Source organism: Hydra vulgaris, chromosome 05 (genome assembly GCF_038396675.1).
Source record: "Hydra vulgaris chromosome 05, alternate assembly HydraT2T_AEP".
In the NCBI taxonomy this organism is placed as follows: Eukaryota; Metazoa; Cnidaria; class Hydrozoa; order Anthoathecata; family Hydridae; genus Hydra; species Hydra vulgaris.
The window spans coordinates 16,302,501-16,321,819 of NC_088924.1; the positions used below are offsets into that span (position 1 = coordinate 16,302,501).

At 27.4% G+C, this 19,319-nt stretch overlaps 2 protein-coding genes across 4 annotated transcripts in view; one reads left to right on the top strand and one right to left on the bottom strand.

Annotated features, from left to right (window-relative positions):
• LOC136080628 (coadhesin-like) overlaps positions 1-19,319 on the top strand; it is a 102,340-nt gene that overhangs the window by 22,145 nt on the left and 60,876 nt on the right. The window lies entirely within an intron of this gene.
• On the bottom strand, positions 3,537-7,071 carry LOC136080627 (52 kDa repressor of the inhibitor of the protein kinase-like). Its single transcript, XM_065797525.1, has 2 exons — positions 6,703-7,071; positions 3,537-6,605 (listed from the first exon to the last, which is right to left on the bottom strand). The coding sequence occupies exon 2, from the start codon at positions 6,013-6,015 to the stop codon at positions 3,556-3,558; it is 2,460 nt and encodes an 819-aa protein (XP_065653597.1). The 5' UTR covers positions 6,016-6,605; positions 6,703-7,071; the 3' UTR covers positions 3,537-3,555.

The window sequence follows — 19,319 nt, forward strand, 5'->3', positions numbered from 1 at the left end:
TAAAACATTTCCTACCGTTTCGCTCAATACTTGAGATGCAAGACGTACCCTCATCACAGAATATGGTGTTAAGTTTACATGATCGCTTGTTAGTTTAGGAACAAGTTTTAAACCTCTTTCTAAATCAGAATTATAAAATGTTGAAATATGATTCCAAAAAAGAAAAAATCCACTATTCCACATGTAGCGTGATTTACATCCAGAACCAGAATTACTTAGACAGTTTCGAGAAGTTTTGATTAGATGAGGTACATCTGCAAAGAAAAAGATGAATCTATTATCATTACTAAATAAGTTTTTAGTGCGATATATAATTTTTTTCCCTAAGCCACCATCTAATTTCTTATGCATTTTGAAAAACTTCCTATTTGGAGATGCACCATCTGCAGTTGCAGCTATGACTTTCAAATTTATACTCTCCAGATAACGCACTGCTTTCCAAAATATTGGCATAAGTTGTGTCGATGTTACTCCAGTTGTGGCAAATGTTGCTAGACTATAGGAAAGTGGGTTTACTATACTTTTAACATGAAAAACTAAAACATAAGAGGCTAGCTCTCTCACATTTTTAAGTGTTGCATAGTTAGTTTGAATATCTCCTAAATCTACAAATCCAATTAACTCACCAGAGTATTTATCCCAAACCAAATCTTCTTGAACTTTCATTTCATCAAACAGAATTGTAACAAATCGTTCAGAACTAGAGAAGTTAGAAGTTTTATTTGCAAGATCATTAATGACTTGAGGATTAAAACCTCTTGAAGGATGTATATAATTTTTGTAGTCTCTCAAGGTGCGTAAACTTGGAAGAACTAAAAATCCTGAACCAGTCTTACTATCAAAACGCAAATCAGAATATGCTGATGAAGATTTAGCTGCTAAAGTGAACGATAAAACTCATCTTGATTTAATCTAGGTTTAAGAGGAAGTTGCTTAAAAAGCAAGTAGTTAAATTTTTTAGTTATAACATGCTTTCCAAATTTAAAGTTTTGGTTGATTAACTTTTTACTTTAACACCAGGACAAAGAACAAGAGTTTCAATATGACTTATAAATTTTGATAAAGAAACATTTAAAAAAGATCCTTTATATTGAAGGTACAATAGATGATCTATTGGTAACATCCAACCAAAAATTCTTACACAATAGTCTAGCAACTCGTCGACATAAATTTCATACTTTGGTAAAATATGTCCTGGAGAATTACAAGTAATTACTATAAATATATCATCCAAAGAAATTTTTCAACAATCATCAAGAGAAAGCTTTAAAATACGTTTTGTAAAATCATCAAAAGATTTGTAACATGACGTTGTAGTTCGAGAAATTAACTCTTGCGTCACTAAAAACTCCTCACGTTTTGTAATGGATATTGAACTTCGCTGTGATTGATTACTTTTCTTAGGGAGATTTAGTTGGCAATGCTACATCCTTTAAAATTTTTCGAGATGAGTTAACCCAAAATTGATCTTCAGTAAAGTAAAGCTCGCAAATATAAAGGTTGAAGGAATCAATTCGTTTTTTCAAAGAATCATCGATGAGTCTGTCTCTAGTAATTACGTTAATAAGCTCATTACTCCATTTCTTATTTGCATCATTAGTTGGAGTAGGAACTTTGAAAATGCTGATACCTTTGTGTCTTCTTGAAGTTGAACAACCAAATATTGCACAATTTTCACCAGGCATATCAAAAAAATCAATTTCAATAAAAATAGAAAGACAACTTAAAAAAATAACAGGCAACTGCTAACAACAACAATCTTTTTGTGCAGGTTCGGAAGTCCGGAAACGAGAAAAAACAGTATGAAAGAGTTAAAACAATGCGCTATTGTTCGCTTCCAAACTATATCTTTCTTAAAACTATGAAAATATCTACATGAAGTTAAAAAATTCACTACTTCCATGCGTGACGTGCGTGATTATGAACTGCATTTAAACGATTGCTGTGATTCTATAATATATAGTGCAGTCCTGTAACTTTCTGGAAAGCTTTACTAATCTTTAAAATATCATTAAAAAAAATATATTTATATTGCTAAAACTTAAATTTTAGAGGAATTAAAGTTCATTTATCTAGTAACTAAAATTTGAGTTTTTCTGTTCTGTGCGTGATTCCGTTTCAAACCTAATTTATTATTTGTTCACGTCGCTAATGTATACTATTTTTTGTTTACAAAATATTTATATAAGTTAGAATTAAAGAAAACAAATTGAAGGTTTTATACTATTTTTGTCATATTTATTATATATATATGTATATATATATATATATATATATATATATATATATATATATATATATATATATATATATATACATATATATATATATACATATATATATATATATATATATATATATATATATATATATATATATATATATATATATATATATATATATACACATATATATATCAGGGGCGGATCTAGCATTTTAAATGGGTGATGCGAAATTTTTTTATTGACGTGGGGCCCCCCCCCCCCCCCCCCGCAACTTCTCTAGGGTTTAAGTATAGTCAATATAAAAAGTGGAGAAACATTAAAAGGCGTAGCGAGGGTGGGGCGGACACGCCCCAGGCAGCTTTTTTTACGAGTGGCGTCGCTGTTTATATCATTGAATAATAACTAAATTTTGTATTGCTTTTGCAGTATCCATTTTTAGCAGAAATTTTTACAAATGTTGCCTTGGCTATTTTGTTCATAAATTAGACATGTAATTTTAAGCCTAATTTACTTAACAAAGTGCACCAACGAGAAGGTAAGCCATAGGACTTTGCACTTCATCTGTATACTGTCATTTTGCCCAAGGTTAGCCCTCCATTTCTGGATTCTTTCCTTTTCTTGAGAGGCATGTAGTGTAAAGTAATGTTGCCTAAGGTTGGCCCTCCACTTCTGGATTCTTTCCTTTTCTTGATAGGCACGTCATGTAAAGTAATGTTGCCTAAGGTTAGCCCTCCATTTCTGGATTCTTTCCTTTTCTTGATAGGCACGTCACGTAAAGTAATATTAGGTTATTTATTAAGGTTAAGTAATATTAGGTTAAGTAACTAGAAATATAATAATAAAGGTTAGTCCTCCATTTCTGGATTTTATCTTTATTTTATTTTATATTATTAATCTTATATTATATTATATTATTAATCTTGCCTAAGGTTAGCCCTCCATATCTAGATTCTTTTTTTTTTAATTTTAAACTGTTTTTTGTTATAATAATTTTTGTTATATTTTTTTATTGAAGTTCTATATTTTAAATATATATATATATATATATATATATATATATATATATATATATATATATATATATATATATATATATATATATATACATAATATATTTATATTATATATATAATATATATAATAATATACATAATTAATTTTATATTATATATATAATTAATAAACATATAATATATATATATATATATATATATAATATATATATATATATTATATATATATTTACATATATATATATATATGTGTGTATATACACACAATATTAGTAAAAATCAAATCAGAAAAAAGTAAAATAAAAGTTAGTACACTACTAAATAAAAGCTAAGTCTAAATGTCTTACACCTGACTTTGAAAAAATGTCAATGACTCTTTCAACATCTGGAAAAATTTCTTGATGTATAGACATTAATGCTAAAGAGTTAAAGCGAGACTCAATCATATTACTTCTGGAGTATGTTTTTAGCCTACGTATAACTGAAATACTTCTTTCACATTCACAAGTTGTTATTGGAATTGTTCCTAAAATTATAAATGCTGTCCTTATATTTGGAAAACCTCTCATGTCAATGGACTTTAAAGTACCAGCAACAGTTGAAGGAATACTTAACTGGTTTTTCCAAAATAATTCCCATAAATCTAACTCAGCATGTATTGAAGTAAAATGAGGCATATCAGATGAATAGAAATTTAAAAATTCATAAAAATCAGATTTCCATGGTTTTTTAACTTGTATTCTGGATAGTACAGTTGAAGGAACTGCTGCTAGACCTTTATAAACAAACATGCCATTTTCTGGAAACCTATTATCTAACTCATTAATAAGATGTTCAATTAATGGAGAAGTAATGCTATGTTTAAAATAGTCACAAACTGTGTTTGTTGGATAATTATCCCGGTAAACCTGGACATTACACAATCTAGGTCTCACTTCTTGTATATCAAGAGTTTTGGCCAAACTAAGAGCGATAGCGTACCATTCAGTGTGATATATATCAATTTTATTTTTAATTTCTAATAACAGATTTTTTAGATTAGTTATTTCAAAACACTGCTGGGATATGTCAAAAGATTTAGTTTGAAGAGTTACAGTAATTGCATAAAAAAAATCCATTAATTGTTTTGTAATAACTAAACTTACAATAAAAGAGTAATCTGTTAATAATCTTAAAAAAGAAGAGGATTTGGAAGCAGTTTCGCTGTTATATTCCTTTGACTCATTTAACCCCATCTCCTCTAAAGCATGAATAATAGGTATAAAACTATCAAAAAAAACATCAACACCTCTCAGCTTTTGAACCCATCTTGTTCGACAAGTATCTATTATTTTTTCTTGATTTTGACTTAAATATTTTTTGAGACAGTTACTACGTTTAGGAGATAAGTTAAAAAAATAAGAAATTTCTTTTACTTGGCCAAGAAGATTTTTTACTTTTTGAACTTGGCATGCAGCTGCTACTACTAAACTAAGTCTATGGCTTGCACAATGAACAAATATAGCTTTATGATTAAGAGCTTTTATTCGAGAAGCAACTCCTTTATACTCACCTGCCATACAACCCGCACCGTCATACCCTTGGCCTCTACAATTTTGAATATCAAGTCCAAACTCTTGAAGTGCATTAAGTACATTTAGAGATAGACTAAGACCAGATGTACCAGTCTTGCAATCAATAAATCTTAAGAAATCCTCGCAAATCTCATTATTTGAATTTACATATCTTAAAACAAGTGACATTTGTTCAGTATTTGAACAGTCAACTGCTTCATCACAAAGAATTGAAAAAAAAATTGAATGCTTGACATTTTTTATTAAAACTTCCTCAATCGCTTTCCCACAAGAATCAATAAGTTGGTTTTGGGTAGTTTTTGATATATAGGTTGCATTTTTTGGACTTGAAGAAAGATGATTAGCTAATATTTGATCACCAGCATCAACACGAAAATTTAAAAGCTCTATGAAGTTACCAACTCCAACTTTTTGTGTAGAAGATTCCCCAATATCAGGATGATATTTGCTATCATCACGATGTCCACGAAATGCTAGATCGTTTCTACCAAGAAATATTATTGTTTTAATTATTGACACTAATTTTTTTCGGTTATCAGAAAGAAGTTTCAAACGAGAATTATTTAAATCAACCTCAATAACATTACTTTTGGAATTGCAACGTGAAAGCAATGCATTAAATGAAAGCATAGATTTTTCATGTAAAACACAATTTTCCTCATGCTTTCTATAATCACGAACAGCATTACCCAACTCTTGATGGGGCTTGAAAACTAAATTTAATATTCCAGACTTATTTGGAATACTAGCACCTAGCAAAGTACAAGGAAGACAGTAAGCTCCATCTTCTTTGCTAGAATAAGCTAACCAAGAAAACTGGCTGAGCCATTCAAATTTAAATGATCTTTTTGTATTAAAAGATATTGGAAAAACAAACATAGAATTAGGACAAAATACTTTGTTTACCATATCTAACAAAATAGAATCATCTTTGCCAGCGATTAAAAGTTTACCTCGAACAAGATATGTTGAAACATCATACAAAGAATTTAATTCATTATATGAAGGAATAATAACTGAGTTGGAGTCTAATGACTTAACTATTTTTGAATCTACAGAAGGTTCAAAAGGCAACTCTATGAAAGCATTGTCTTTTTTAAAGTTAATTTTAGATTGAATTTTGACATGTTTTGCAGAATCAAGTTTTTTTTTTTTTATTTGTTTCAGTTTTAGGACTAAAAAAGTGTAAAGGATAAGTAGCATCGTTTTTTATAGCCAAATTCTTATTATTGCTAGAAATTAGTTTAGGCTTTTTAATAATTGGTACAAAATGGTTCGGTGTCCAGTTATTATTATTTTGCATCACTGACATAATATCAGTATTACACCATAAAATATTTCAAACATTTTGATCTTGATTTTTAATTGAACGAAATGGAAAAATAAGTGTATTAAAAAGTTTTTTGAATTTTTCTAAGCCAAAATCAGGATAAATTGATCTAATAGGAATATTTAAAACTGATGACAAAGCAATTAGACATAAAAATGAAGAAAACTTGTTAGCTCGGCAGTTGATCAATGCTTCCATTATTATAATTTCAGAAGCTGATTCACTGTTAATTAATTTAAATTAATCTGAACATTCAAAAGAAACACAGGCTACTAGAACACTGGAAAGATTAGAAAAATTATTGTTTTCAACCTGTTTAACAAAAAGGGAGTACCTCGCATAGTAGGAAACTTTTTCAAACAATTCAATCGAAGTTAGAAGCCTCAATACATTAACTGTCTTCAGAGACGAATTGCTTAAAAGAGAAGCTGAACTGTAGAGGCAATTTCCATCTTCAGATGACCTTAAATAAAATAAAAAGTATACTAAAACAAGCTCAGTTTATATTAAATACTAGCTGAAAATATAAAATACCATTAACTTTAATTATAGGGTTTTACCTTAAAGCAACATAATCTTTAGTATCTTCTTGCTTTGGTATAAAACGATCCATTTCAGTATTTTCAGAAGCCTGACTATGTGGCTGAACTGGACTCTTATTATTTAAAACTTTCAATTCTTCAGTCAACTGGTTTTTATATTTGCGAATATTTGGCAAATGTCTAGCCTTAATTGCATTTGAGACTAAAAAATTCATTTTTTTTTTAAACTTTATTTTACAAGCAAAGTCCAACGACGAAAATTACGAGCGAAGAACGTTTATAAGGTGGCATATCAGAATTTTGTAAAATTTGAACGATTTGGAGCAACTGATGCAATTGTTCTAAACTTTCTACAAATTTGATTGGTTATAAATAACATTTCTTATCTTTTTTGTAAAGTTTTTTGCGGAAGTTTTGTAGCAACTGATGCAATTGTTATTTTATTAAATATTGATTGGTTTAAACTGTTTTTTAACCAATCATTAATGATTTAGAGTACAATTGCATCAGTTGCTACAAAGTGATCGGAAAAATTTGTGAAAAAGTACAAATATGATTGGTTAAAACGTACTTTTTTTTTTTTTAAACCAATCACATTTGTATTTAATGAAGAACAATTGCATCAGTTGCTCCAAAACGCAGGAATTTTGTATAAGTAACGCATAAGTAACTATAGAGATAAAATAAAATCGAGTTTAAATGAATTTTTTTCGAGTTTAAAACAAGTATTTTATTTTTTGTGAATACCAGATTCCAATTTCTACTTTTACTTTTTATTAAGAAAAAAAAGTGAAAAAGAGATACACTTAAATTTAGCGTTGAAAAAAGACTGATGCATGCGCATCATTCGCGACACCCTGGATCCGCCCCTGTATATATATATATATATATATATATATATGACAAAATTAGTATAAAAAAAGTAAATAAAACAATATAATCGGAACAAAAAAGTCGTGTCCCGTAAACGTCAACTAGGAGTATATATCGATGGCTCCGCGCAAAATCGGACTATCTGCTATCTCCGCCCTTAACAAAATTGATCTATCTGCAATCTCCGCGTAAAACAAAATTGGCTTATCTGCGATCTCCGCGTAAAACAAAATTGGACTATCTGAATTTTTGCTAGATGCATTTTTGGACTATCTGCGTTTTTCGGGTGCATAAATTTTAGATGGTGTTTTTTTAAATATTTGAAGTTTTTTATAAAATTCTAGAAATGTTTAAATAATAGCGATTATTTAAACATTTATTAATAGCGATTATTTAAAAACAAAACCTTGATCATAACTTGATTAAGTTTGTGAGTAATCAAGTAGTTTTAATTAAGATAAATATGTTAAAAATACTTATGTTGTTGTTAATAACAACATAGCATATGTAACCAAAACATGTTTGTTATGTTACATACTAATTGACAAATTCATAATATATACTTTATCAACTTTATTTAGTCTTGTTGTTGTGACTAGTAACTTTAGATCAAATAAAATTCTTCTTATGTTATGTTGCATCGTTGCTAAGTGGTCTTTATATGCAAGATCTGCATATGAAGTCCACTCCACTTTCTATAAATGGTATATTCTTATAAATGTATTTTCTAAAATTGAATTAAATTGCAGACGCTTTTAGGATTTTGCTGTAGTAATAAACATCCTCAGGAGGTTCACTACTACTGGAAATTCCAGAGAAATCAATCCTAGAATATTCTTCATGATTATACAAATATCTAAAAAAGATTCTAGAAAAGTCTTCAAAAATGCTATAGAATCTTGCATTACAATACTGAATTAATACTTTTTTATATGTTTGCAGTATTCCATAATTAATTTTTAATATTTTGGTGACCTGAAAATGTTATATATATATATATATATATATATATATATATATATATATATATATATATATATATATATATATATATATATATATATATATATATATATATATATATATATATATATATATATATATATATATATATATATATATATATATATATATATATATATACAGGATGTCTGCCAAAGCAGGGAAAAGTCAGGGAATTCAGATATCTGCAAAAAAATCAGGGGGTTATCAGGGAAGTTAGGTTAAATTTTAGAAAAATCAGGAAAGATGGCTCTTCATCAAGTTTACATAACTTAAATAAGTTGTATATGGTACACGTGATATAAAAGTTTATTTGGCAGATAGTTTTATGAACTTTTCTTGATATATTTAATGTTAGTTGTATTATTGTTTATATTCTTGCAGTTTAAGAGCATTTTTCTAAATGAATTTAGGTCAATTTTTGTGAAGTTGAGTTTGGGTAACTTTAAATTAAATGTCTATATATATATATATATATATGTATATATATATATATATATATATATATATATATATATATATATATATATATATATATATATATATATATATATATATATATGTATATATATGTATATGTATATATATATATATATATATATATATATATATATATATATATATATATATATATATATATATATATATATAAATTTATGTTTGTATGAATATATTAGTATTTAAGCAAAGTATAACAGGTTTAGTAATCATAGTACAAACATTCTAAATTTTTGCAATTAATATAACAATGATTAATTATTAGAATTGTTGTTTTTTTATCATCTTTCATTTTACTTGTTATTATTAGTTTAGTTCAGTATTTATTAAAAATTTATGTCATGTTATTTGTTTCAATTTAACAAAAACTACAGACCAATGTTTGGCATGACCCACTGCAGTCTCTATCTATACTTATTAAAAGTTGCTGATATTGTCTAAAGAAAAGATTGTAATTCAAAAGTGATATATTTTGTGTTACAGCAAATTTAACATATCAAATGCAAAAATTATGCTCGCAGCACTTACATAATCCAACATAAAGTCAAGCTCTTCATTATTTTAGTAGTAAATAACTAATTTTGTGATAAAGCTATAGAAACAGAAATACTTTGCGAAAAGTATTTAATAGATGGTATAAATAGGATTTTCAGTTTTGGAAAAACAGGGCAGGACAGGAAAATGTGACTAAACGTTGAATGTGTTAAACTTGTAGATTTACATAGAAATACAAATTAAGAGTACAACTTACTTTGCAAGTAATACTAATGTTTGGCTATCAGAAAACTGTCGATATATGTAGAAAACTTGTTTCAAGTTTTAAAATCAATAATATTTATAGTAAACTAATAACAAGTTTCAAGTTTTAAGTTCAATTGTTGAATATGTCTAATTTCTTATAAGTGATACAAACTTGTCTTTAGTTTATATTTGTTTGATATTTATTTTAATAAAGTTTTTTTCTCAATTTTACATTTCTTATTTGTGCAAGTTATACAGTTTTTGATTATATCATTTTTTTATTTTGCTATAGTAGTATTATATTAAAATGTTTATTTATATTTACATCTTTAACCTCATGTAAATACAGGTTTCATATCTAAACTTTTTCCCTCAGATCATTAAGGACTAAGAAGCCAAATGCACAAATATTTTTCTCTTGTAGTAAATAAAAGATTTTTTTTAATTAATTCCATAAATGTAAATATATGATTTTTTTTCAGTCATAAACCTTATCTACTTTCAAACATAAACATTTTCTTTCAGCATACAAACTTAAAGTTTTTAAAAACGAAGTTTTAATATTATAGAAACAGTATATTATATATATATATATATATATATATATATATATATATATATATATATATATATATATATATATATATATATATATATATATATATATATATATATATATATTATTACATTATATAAACAACTTGTAAATGAAAAATAATTTTAGACTAACAAAGATAAAATTCTGTTTACTTTAAAATAAATTAATATACAATATTATAGTATATTAGTAAAAGAAAAAGAATTTCCTAGTAGGATGGGAATGACCCCTGGATTTTGAAAATAATCCTAAGCGTTACTAAAAACACAATTTTTACACAAAGTGACAAAAATAGTCAAAACTAAATAAACAATATAAATAATACTAAATTAATTTAGTATGCTAATTAACAGTGTCGGATTTGACATTGGCTTTAGGTATTTTTACACCCATTAGATATTGGTCAGCCATTGAATTTTTTTTTTATATCTAGAATAATTTAAGGGTTGATTCCTTACAAATCAAATTTCAAAAACCCCATTTTGGACTTTATTTTTTCTACTTTTTTTAAATCTGTTATTGTGCAAAAAAATCCAGCACTGTAAATATTACCATAAATATAATTTTTAAATATAACATCAAAAGTATATTATGCAGGAAATCATTTAAGTTGTTATTTTGGGGTTATAAGGCAAATCGGCGTAGAATTCCCAAGCAGTTTTTCTCACAAATGTTTTAAGATTCATCAAGTCTTTATATTTTGTATATTATACAGAGCCCTAATTGCCGGGGGAGGGGCAAAGAGGCCAGGCCCCACAAAAAATTTTTTAAATATTTTTTTATTAGAAACCTATTGTAAAATATATATAGAATGACTTTATTTTTATAATATTGTTATCAATTTTTTTTTTCGAACTATTATCAGCATTCTATAATTAAAATTAATTTAAAAAGGTTTGTTTTAGCATAGTCATAGTATTTAAATAGTCTGGAAACGCGGGTCGTCTTCTATGGATTTCGTTAAATAACTTGAACATTTAAGGGTAAAATGACTTTTTCTGCCGCAGTTTCTAATAATTTAGATGAATTTGATGCTGTTTTAGCTGCTATTGATGAAGATTTGTTGGAGACTGGATCCTAATTTTAGTTCAACTGTTGAGTTAGCTTTTGGAAATATTTCTAAAGGTCAGTTTCCACTCATCCGTTTTACTACGGGAAAGGGAAAGGGATGGGAAAATTAATCACGTGAGCATGCGCAGTTTGTAATTTAGTTTTCCCGAATCTTAGTTTTTCCCATCATGTCTGTCTTGGGAAAAAGTTGATTTGAAATCAACTTTTTCCCGTGAAAAAGCAAACATGAAAATTAGCAGCCAATCGCGTTGCTATAATCTTCGAGAATTAAAAACAAAAAAAGTAGATAAGTTTCAAAGAATTTTTCCGTTTTTGTAATTTTGTCATAAACATTACTTTTGTGATTTTGCCTTAAACATTTATTTTTCTATAATTATGTTCGTAATTATATCAAAGTTATTTATGCATAAATTTTTAATTGCTTACTATGATGCCAAATGGAAAGCATTACGACATTTATTTACCTACAATTGCAATTTTATGTCAGTTTTACTGCTTTTTTAAATTGTATAAATATCCGAACAATATGTTATTATATTAAACTTTCGAGTGACCTATCCGATTCTCGACATTGATTATTGAAAATTCAATTTAATAATGACCGATTTAAACGTCGATTTTTCAAGAATACAAAGTTATTCTACAAGCAAGAGCTTGGAAGCTCATTTGATAGAAGAAGTGAGAAGGTTTCCGTGTCTATGGGATACTACAACTCGCTCATATAAAGAAACACCTTTAAAAATTGAAGCATGGACGCAGATATCTGCTTTATTAAATGTAGAAGGTAGCTATTTATTTTTTCAAGTAAATTTTAACAACAATATGTAAAACAAAACTACATCTATGATTATAACAATAAAAAACGCATTCAATGACAATTTATTATAGAATCAAAATAATAATTGTTCATTTTATTATTATCAAGCATTTACATAAATATTTGGAATACGCTGACAAAAGAGACACAGCCAAAAGACAAAATTAGGAAATAATAACAAAACAACTTGTGTAATAGTTATAAAACTAATATAACACTAAATAATTGAAACATACTCATAACATATCAAAACGATACAAATAACAATACTTTTTTTATCTTGTAATAAGATAACATATTATTATTATTATATATATATATATTTTTTTTTTGATTAGAAAAAATTTTGACTTCAACATGGACAAAGCTAAGAGAAAATTTTCGTAGATGCTTAAACCGTCAAAAGAAGGCTACCATGTCTGGAGCTGGTGGAGATAAACTACCCTCATGTCAATTCTTTACAGAATTAATGTTTTTGAAAGATGTCATTGGGGTAAAAAGACTAGTTCAAACATAAAATGCGACATTTTTGCAACACAGCCTCCAGTTGAACACATTGCTTTTGAAAATATAGGCAATACGATTAAAGCATCAAGTTCAAGAGATAATTTGACTTTAACGGAAAATGAAACAATTGTAAGTTCAATTGCATCACCACAAATGATCATCTCGTCACCAAATAAAATGAAAAGAAAAATGAAACCTGACCCATTACAAGTTGCTCTTGAAAAAGCAATAATGATTGATGTGGAGCAGAATAAACTGATGAAAATTAATGATAACGATCCAGATGAGCTATTCTGTAAAAGTTTAGTAAGTTCTTTTCAAAACCTTTCAAAAAAGAAAAACAAAATAGCAAAAATTAAAGTTATGGAAATCCTCCTTGAATTGGAAAGTGACAATGATTGAAAATGTAAAATCGAATTTTGGAATTAAATATATTTTATATACTAAGATATTAGTTATTTTTACATTTAATATACAACTCAGGTAAACTATAAAATACTTCATATATATATATATATATATATATATATATATATATATATATATATATATATATATATATATATATATATAATATATATATATATATATATATATATATATATATATATATATATATATGGCATAGCTTATAAGCTTATAAGTTAAAATTTATATAAATGTGTCATGTTAAGTATATGTTAAATGGCAAAGCTTATATATTCTCTTACTTTATTTTATATAATAGATTAAGAGATTAGATGAGCTATGCGATTTAACATATAATGCTTATATATTCATATATATATATATATATATATATATATATATATATATATATATATATATATATATATATATATATATATATATATATATATATATATATATATATATATATATATATATATATATATATATATATATGTAAGTGTGTGTGTGTGTGTGCATTATATAAAAAGGAAAGACAAGTTTATCCTTAATCAAATGTATTTTGAGAAGTTTATCCTTAATCAAATGTATTTTGAGTACGGGAAACCATATCATATTGCCATGGAACCTGTCCTTGAGGAGAATTAAAGAAGTCTCGAAATAATTCTCTTACTGCTTTTGCATCACAAGAATAATTATTTGAGCCTAATTGTTTTTGTAAAGTTGTTATCCCTTGGTAATTTGAAACATTGCTTCGCCATTCTCCAGCTAGCAAACCAGAGGATGTTTCGCAATCCACAAATCCTAAAGGGCAATATTGATTTAAAGGTTCAAACTGACGACCATGCATAAGGTAGTTATGCAGAGCAGTTGCAGCTTTAGTAACATTAATTACAGTTTTTTCGTTTGCAATAATTGGTTTGCGAAAAATTCTGCATCTAGCTGCCAGAATCCCAAAAGTATTTTCTATTATTCTACGAGCACGTGACAATCTATAATTATATATTCTTTCTTTTAAAGACAATACTTCCTTAGGATATGGTTTCATTAAATAGTTTTTGAGAGGAAATGCCTCATCTCCAATAAGAACGTAGGGGAGTTTTACATTTGAACCATTTGGCTTTTTAGGTTCTGGGATATGCAATAAGTTTGATTCAAAAGCAATTCCTATTTTACTATTTTTGAATACACCACCATCACTATTTCTACCAGTATCTCCAATGTCAATAAGTGTGAATTCATAGTTTGCATTGCAAATAGCCATCAAAACAATTGAGTGAGATTTTTTGTAATTAAAGTAGAATGACCCTGATCTTGAAGGGGCTTGCATAACAATATGTTTCCCATCAATAGCCCCTATGCAATTGGAGAAGTTCCATTTCTTCTCAAACTCGTTTGCTATAGCTTTCCATTCATCTTCGCTTTTTGGATAGCTAATATATTCTTTAGCCAGCAAAATAGTCCATATAGCAATACAGGTTTCGTTTATTATTCTTCCTACGGAAGTCGGACTTATTCGAAACATACCAGCTAAATCTATTTGTGAAGTGCTTCCAAAAATGTATCTCAAAGTGACCATTAATCTTTCACTAGCTCCAATTGTTTCACGTCTGAGAGAAGATTTTGTAATTGCTGGTGCAATTAAGCTTAACAAATGTTCATACTTTGTAGGTGTCATTCTAAAAAACTTAAAAAAGTATTCGTGATCAAAAAGCTGCATATCTGTTATAAATAAACTGAATGCTCCTTTTGTTTTTCTTTCTCTAAATAATTTTCTGACCCACATACTTTTTTTATACTTTTGCCTTCTTTTGATTTTTAAATAATACAGTAATAACAAATATAAAGTTTTCCTGCTAAGAATCGATAACGCCGCCATTTTTATTATTTAACTATCATTATTTAAAAACGTAAGTTAAAGTGATACGTATAAGTGGAAATCAATAAATCCTAACCGTCCTGTACAGAACAGTTTTTTTCCCATCCTTTTCCCTTTCCCGTAATAAAACGGATGAGTGGAAACTCACCTTAACGCAAATGAAGAGCGTGTATTTTTGTGTTTATATTGCGAAAAAAGATGTTTATCACAAGGTGGTTTAACTCGTCACCTCAATGCCAAGCACAAGGACAAGCTTATTGATAAACAGTTTAGTAAAGAAGAAAAAATAGCAGAGCTTATTCTTCATTCTAATTGCTTTCAAAATTACTTGATTCAGAATGCAGAAAAGCTTGCCATAGATGAATGCTACCCTACTAAAATAGGAACTGAATTTAAAAATTTTAAATTGACATGTAAAGAGGAGGTCAATACAGCTTATTCTTTAATAAAAAGTATTATTGAATCATTTGATGGAAATGCTGAAAATTTTTACCCAGCTTTCTACAAAATATTTTCTGAAGCACCAAGTCCTTTTAAAAATCTTAGCCAAAACTGTACTCTTCTTTTAAGTTTTGAAGTTGCTAATCTTGTCTTGGCTCATCTGACTGGCGCCTCCTTTAATAATGATGTTTTAACATTTAAACATGAATCTTATCAGTTTACTGAAAAAGAAAAATCTATTATCGCTTATCTTAGTGGTTATGTTTTTGGTACCTTTTACCGTAGAATTAGATTTAGTTCTAACATGTCTAGTTTGTATCATAAACAGTGTTTATCCTTTTTGTTTGCTGGTAAATGTACAGGAGAAACGATTTCTTTGCCAGAGCATAAACATGTTAATTTGCATGATAGGGGTGGTTTATGGAAAGTAAGTAAAGAGGTTATTTGTATCTTTACTACTGCAGAGTACCATTTTATTTCTATGGCAAAAAAGTCATCTCATACTATCAATTGCAAAGAAATAGTTGATACGTTAATTAAAGACTCTTTTGTGCTTGTTAACTTTTCAAAAATTATATATAGTTCAACTGATAAAGTTCAAAAAGAAATAGCACTTAATTTATTAGAAGATCTTCTAACTCTGTATATACGTGTTCGTACATTTTCCTATGTGAAAGATAAGTTGCAAGCTTTCAAGATTTCTAAAAGTCAAACTAAATCAAATGGATTAAGAACAGCAATTAAAAAAAAGTCTCAACTTTGGAACAAGGACATTAAAGACTTGGCATGACTTGGACTTATGAAAACGGCTATTTTCATAGCCACATATCTTTTAAAAATATTAATGGCATATTACTAACTACTCTTGAAGTAGTAAAATAAATACTTAATGACTTACTTTTATGATGTATAAGTTTATGATGTATTTCATATTGATATTGTATAAATCAACTTTTATATATACAATATCAATAACAAAATTAATATAATTGTTTTTTCAATTTTAAATCAACAATAACACATCTAATACTTTATAGTGTTACCATTTTTTTAAATTGTAAGATAAATTTTGATATAGACAGATCTTTAAAATTGATTATTTTTGACCAATACATTTATGCCAAAAAATATTTTAAAAATAGTGTACTACATTTTTAAAAAAGAAAATAAGTCGAAATCTATATATGTTAAATTTTAAGTGAAAAATATTAATAATTGAACTCATCAAAAAATATTATCTTATGTTTAATACAGTTTTTACTTGGTTTAAATTTTTTTTTAACACGATTTAATACTATCACTCGTATTATCTGTATAGCTAATTACATTTCCAGTTACAGGAAGAAATACTTTCTGATTTCTTATTGTGTTATCATTGTAACCAAAGTCATTAACAGATGGATTATCTTTTCGTGATCCAAGTGATCGTTGGCGTCCAAAATAATTTTCAATTGGATATTTTACATTTTGTTGCAGTAAAAACTGAACAGATTCTATAATTGAATGAACTTCAAATCTTCAAACCTTCATATGTTTGATGGGCAATGAACATCTTTGATTTTGAAATATCTCCAGGATGCTCTTCTATAGATTTTAACCAATCTTTAAAATATTGCAAAAAAACACTTTGTAACCAAAAAAAAATCATCATTTAATAATAAGAATGGAGCTAGATTTGGTTTTAGATCAAATTTATGACCATTTAAACTTCTTATATTCATTATATTTAATTCACAAATTCCAATTGCTTTCCAAAGCAATGGAAAAATTTGACAAGCGGTGGCTCCAGTTGTTGCAAAGATAGCTAAACTAAATTTAAAAGGATTGACAATACTACGAACAAGAAATACTAAAACATGGGTAGCAAAATTATCTACTTTTGGCAAAGTTGCTATGTTAACATCAGCATCACCAAGATCAACATAACCCACAATCTCCCAAGTGTGCTTGTCCCAAACTAAGTTTTCCTGAATTTTCATTTCATCCATTAGAATGACAATAAATTTTTCTTGCTCAGAAAAATCTTTGGTTTTTTCTTTTAATTCATCAATTATTTCCTTATTAAATCCACGTTTAGGTTTAATGTAATTTTTATAATCACGTAAGCGACGACGACTTGGAAGGACAAGAAAACCTGTTCCTGATTTCTCATTGTAACGTATATCATCATACATTGCAGCAGACTTTGATGCCAGTGAAAGACAGTATCGAATTATTATAGGATAATATTTTACATTAGTTGGAGATAACCTCAAATATTTTTGCTGCTCCTCCCAAAATAGCTTCATAAAAGGTAAGATTTTGTTTTGATTTGACATAATTGATATTAAATCATCACTTAAACTTGAACTGATAGTCAGGGCAGATTTTGAAATTGAATTTTGTAAATCAATGATTTTTTCTTTCAACTCATTATTTTCAATTCTATAGTTCTGAATTGTTAACTTTAGGCGATTTGGAGAAGTCAATGATATTGGTGCATTAAGTTTAGCAGGCTTTTTCGCTACACTGTGCTTTCTTTTTGATGATTTGGAAGACTTAGAAGTAAAAGTTTTTTCATTTATAATACAGTTATCACAACATTTCAGTTTGCTCAAAACTGAACATGTACTTGATCTGAAATACTCAGTTTGATAAGTACCATGAAAGTTAAATTCTGTTTGACTATATATTTTAGGGACACAATGTTTGATGGCAGACATTTTTGCTTCATCGAGTGAGACTCCTAGACAAATACTATAACTTAAAATAACTTTGATCAAGTTTGACAAAGCGATATTTTTCATTGAACTGTCATAACTTTTATAAACTTCATGGGTTGATGGTAAACACCAGGCATAAATGCGAAGTATAAATGTTAAAGAAGCATCAATAAATATGTCTGTTTTTGTAACTTCATGAATTTCATCTTTTTCAAAAATATGAACGTGAGAAATATTATTATTTATATTCCAACCAGAAGGAAGATTAAGATGTATTATACGCTTAGTAAATTCTTCCATTGATTTGTAACATTCCTGGATTGAGTTTGGTTGAGTATTTAAATTGGATTTCTTATCAACTATGATTTCTGCAGATTTACGAGATGTTGTGCTTAAAATAAAATTATCAATTCAAGTCGTTTATTTGCAATTATACAACAGTATAAACAAAAAACTATTTTCAAGCTTATATATTAAACCATACAATCTATTTAAAGTTCTACTAAAATATTTAGAACCTGCTGCAAGCAAACTTATATATTGGGGGTCAAATACAAACATTAAAAAACAACAGATTTTAAGTACAATATAAAGGGAAGAGAGCGTATAATAAGATCAGAGTCTGAATTATTTTCAGTTTTAACAAGATTTCGACTTGGCCTTTTGGTTGAAGACATGGCCTTGCGCATTGAGATATCCTTAAGTCATGTTAGTAGAATCATAGTGATATGGACTGATTTTTTGCATTCTCAAATGCTACCAATTTGGGCAACAAAACAAACTTTAAAAGAAACAATGCCAAAATGATTTAAGGAAAAATACGAATCAACAAGGGTAATTTTAGACTGCACTGAACTATTTATTGAAATGCCTACATCTTTTCGAAGCCAGTCTGCAACTTTTTCTAATTATAAACAAAAAAATACAGGAAAAGTATTAATCGGAATAGCACCAAATGGAGCCATAACATTTGTTTCTAATTTATACTGTGGTCGTTTTTCAGTCAAACAAATTACTAAAGATTGTGGCATATATTTCCATTTAGAAATGGAGGTATATTTAATGAAACGATTTCTGGTAAATCATCAGCAATAT

Coding starts and splice junctions, on each gene's coding strand:
- LOC136080627 (XM_065797525.1), bottom strand. CDS start 6,015: ATGCTACTTATCCTTTACACTTTTTTAGTCCTAAAACTGAAACAAATA.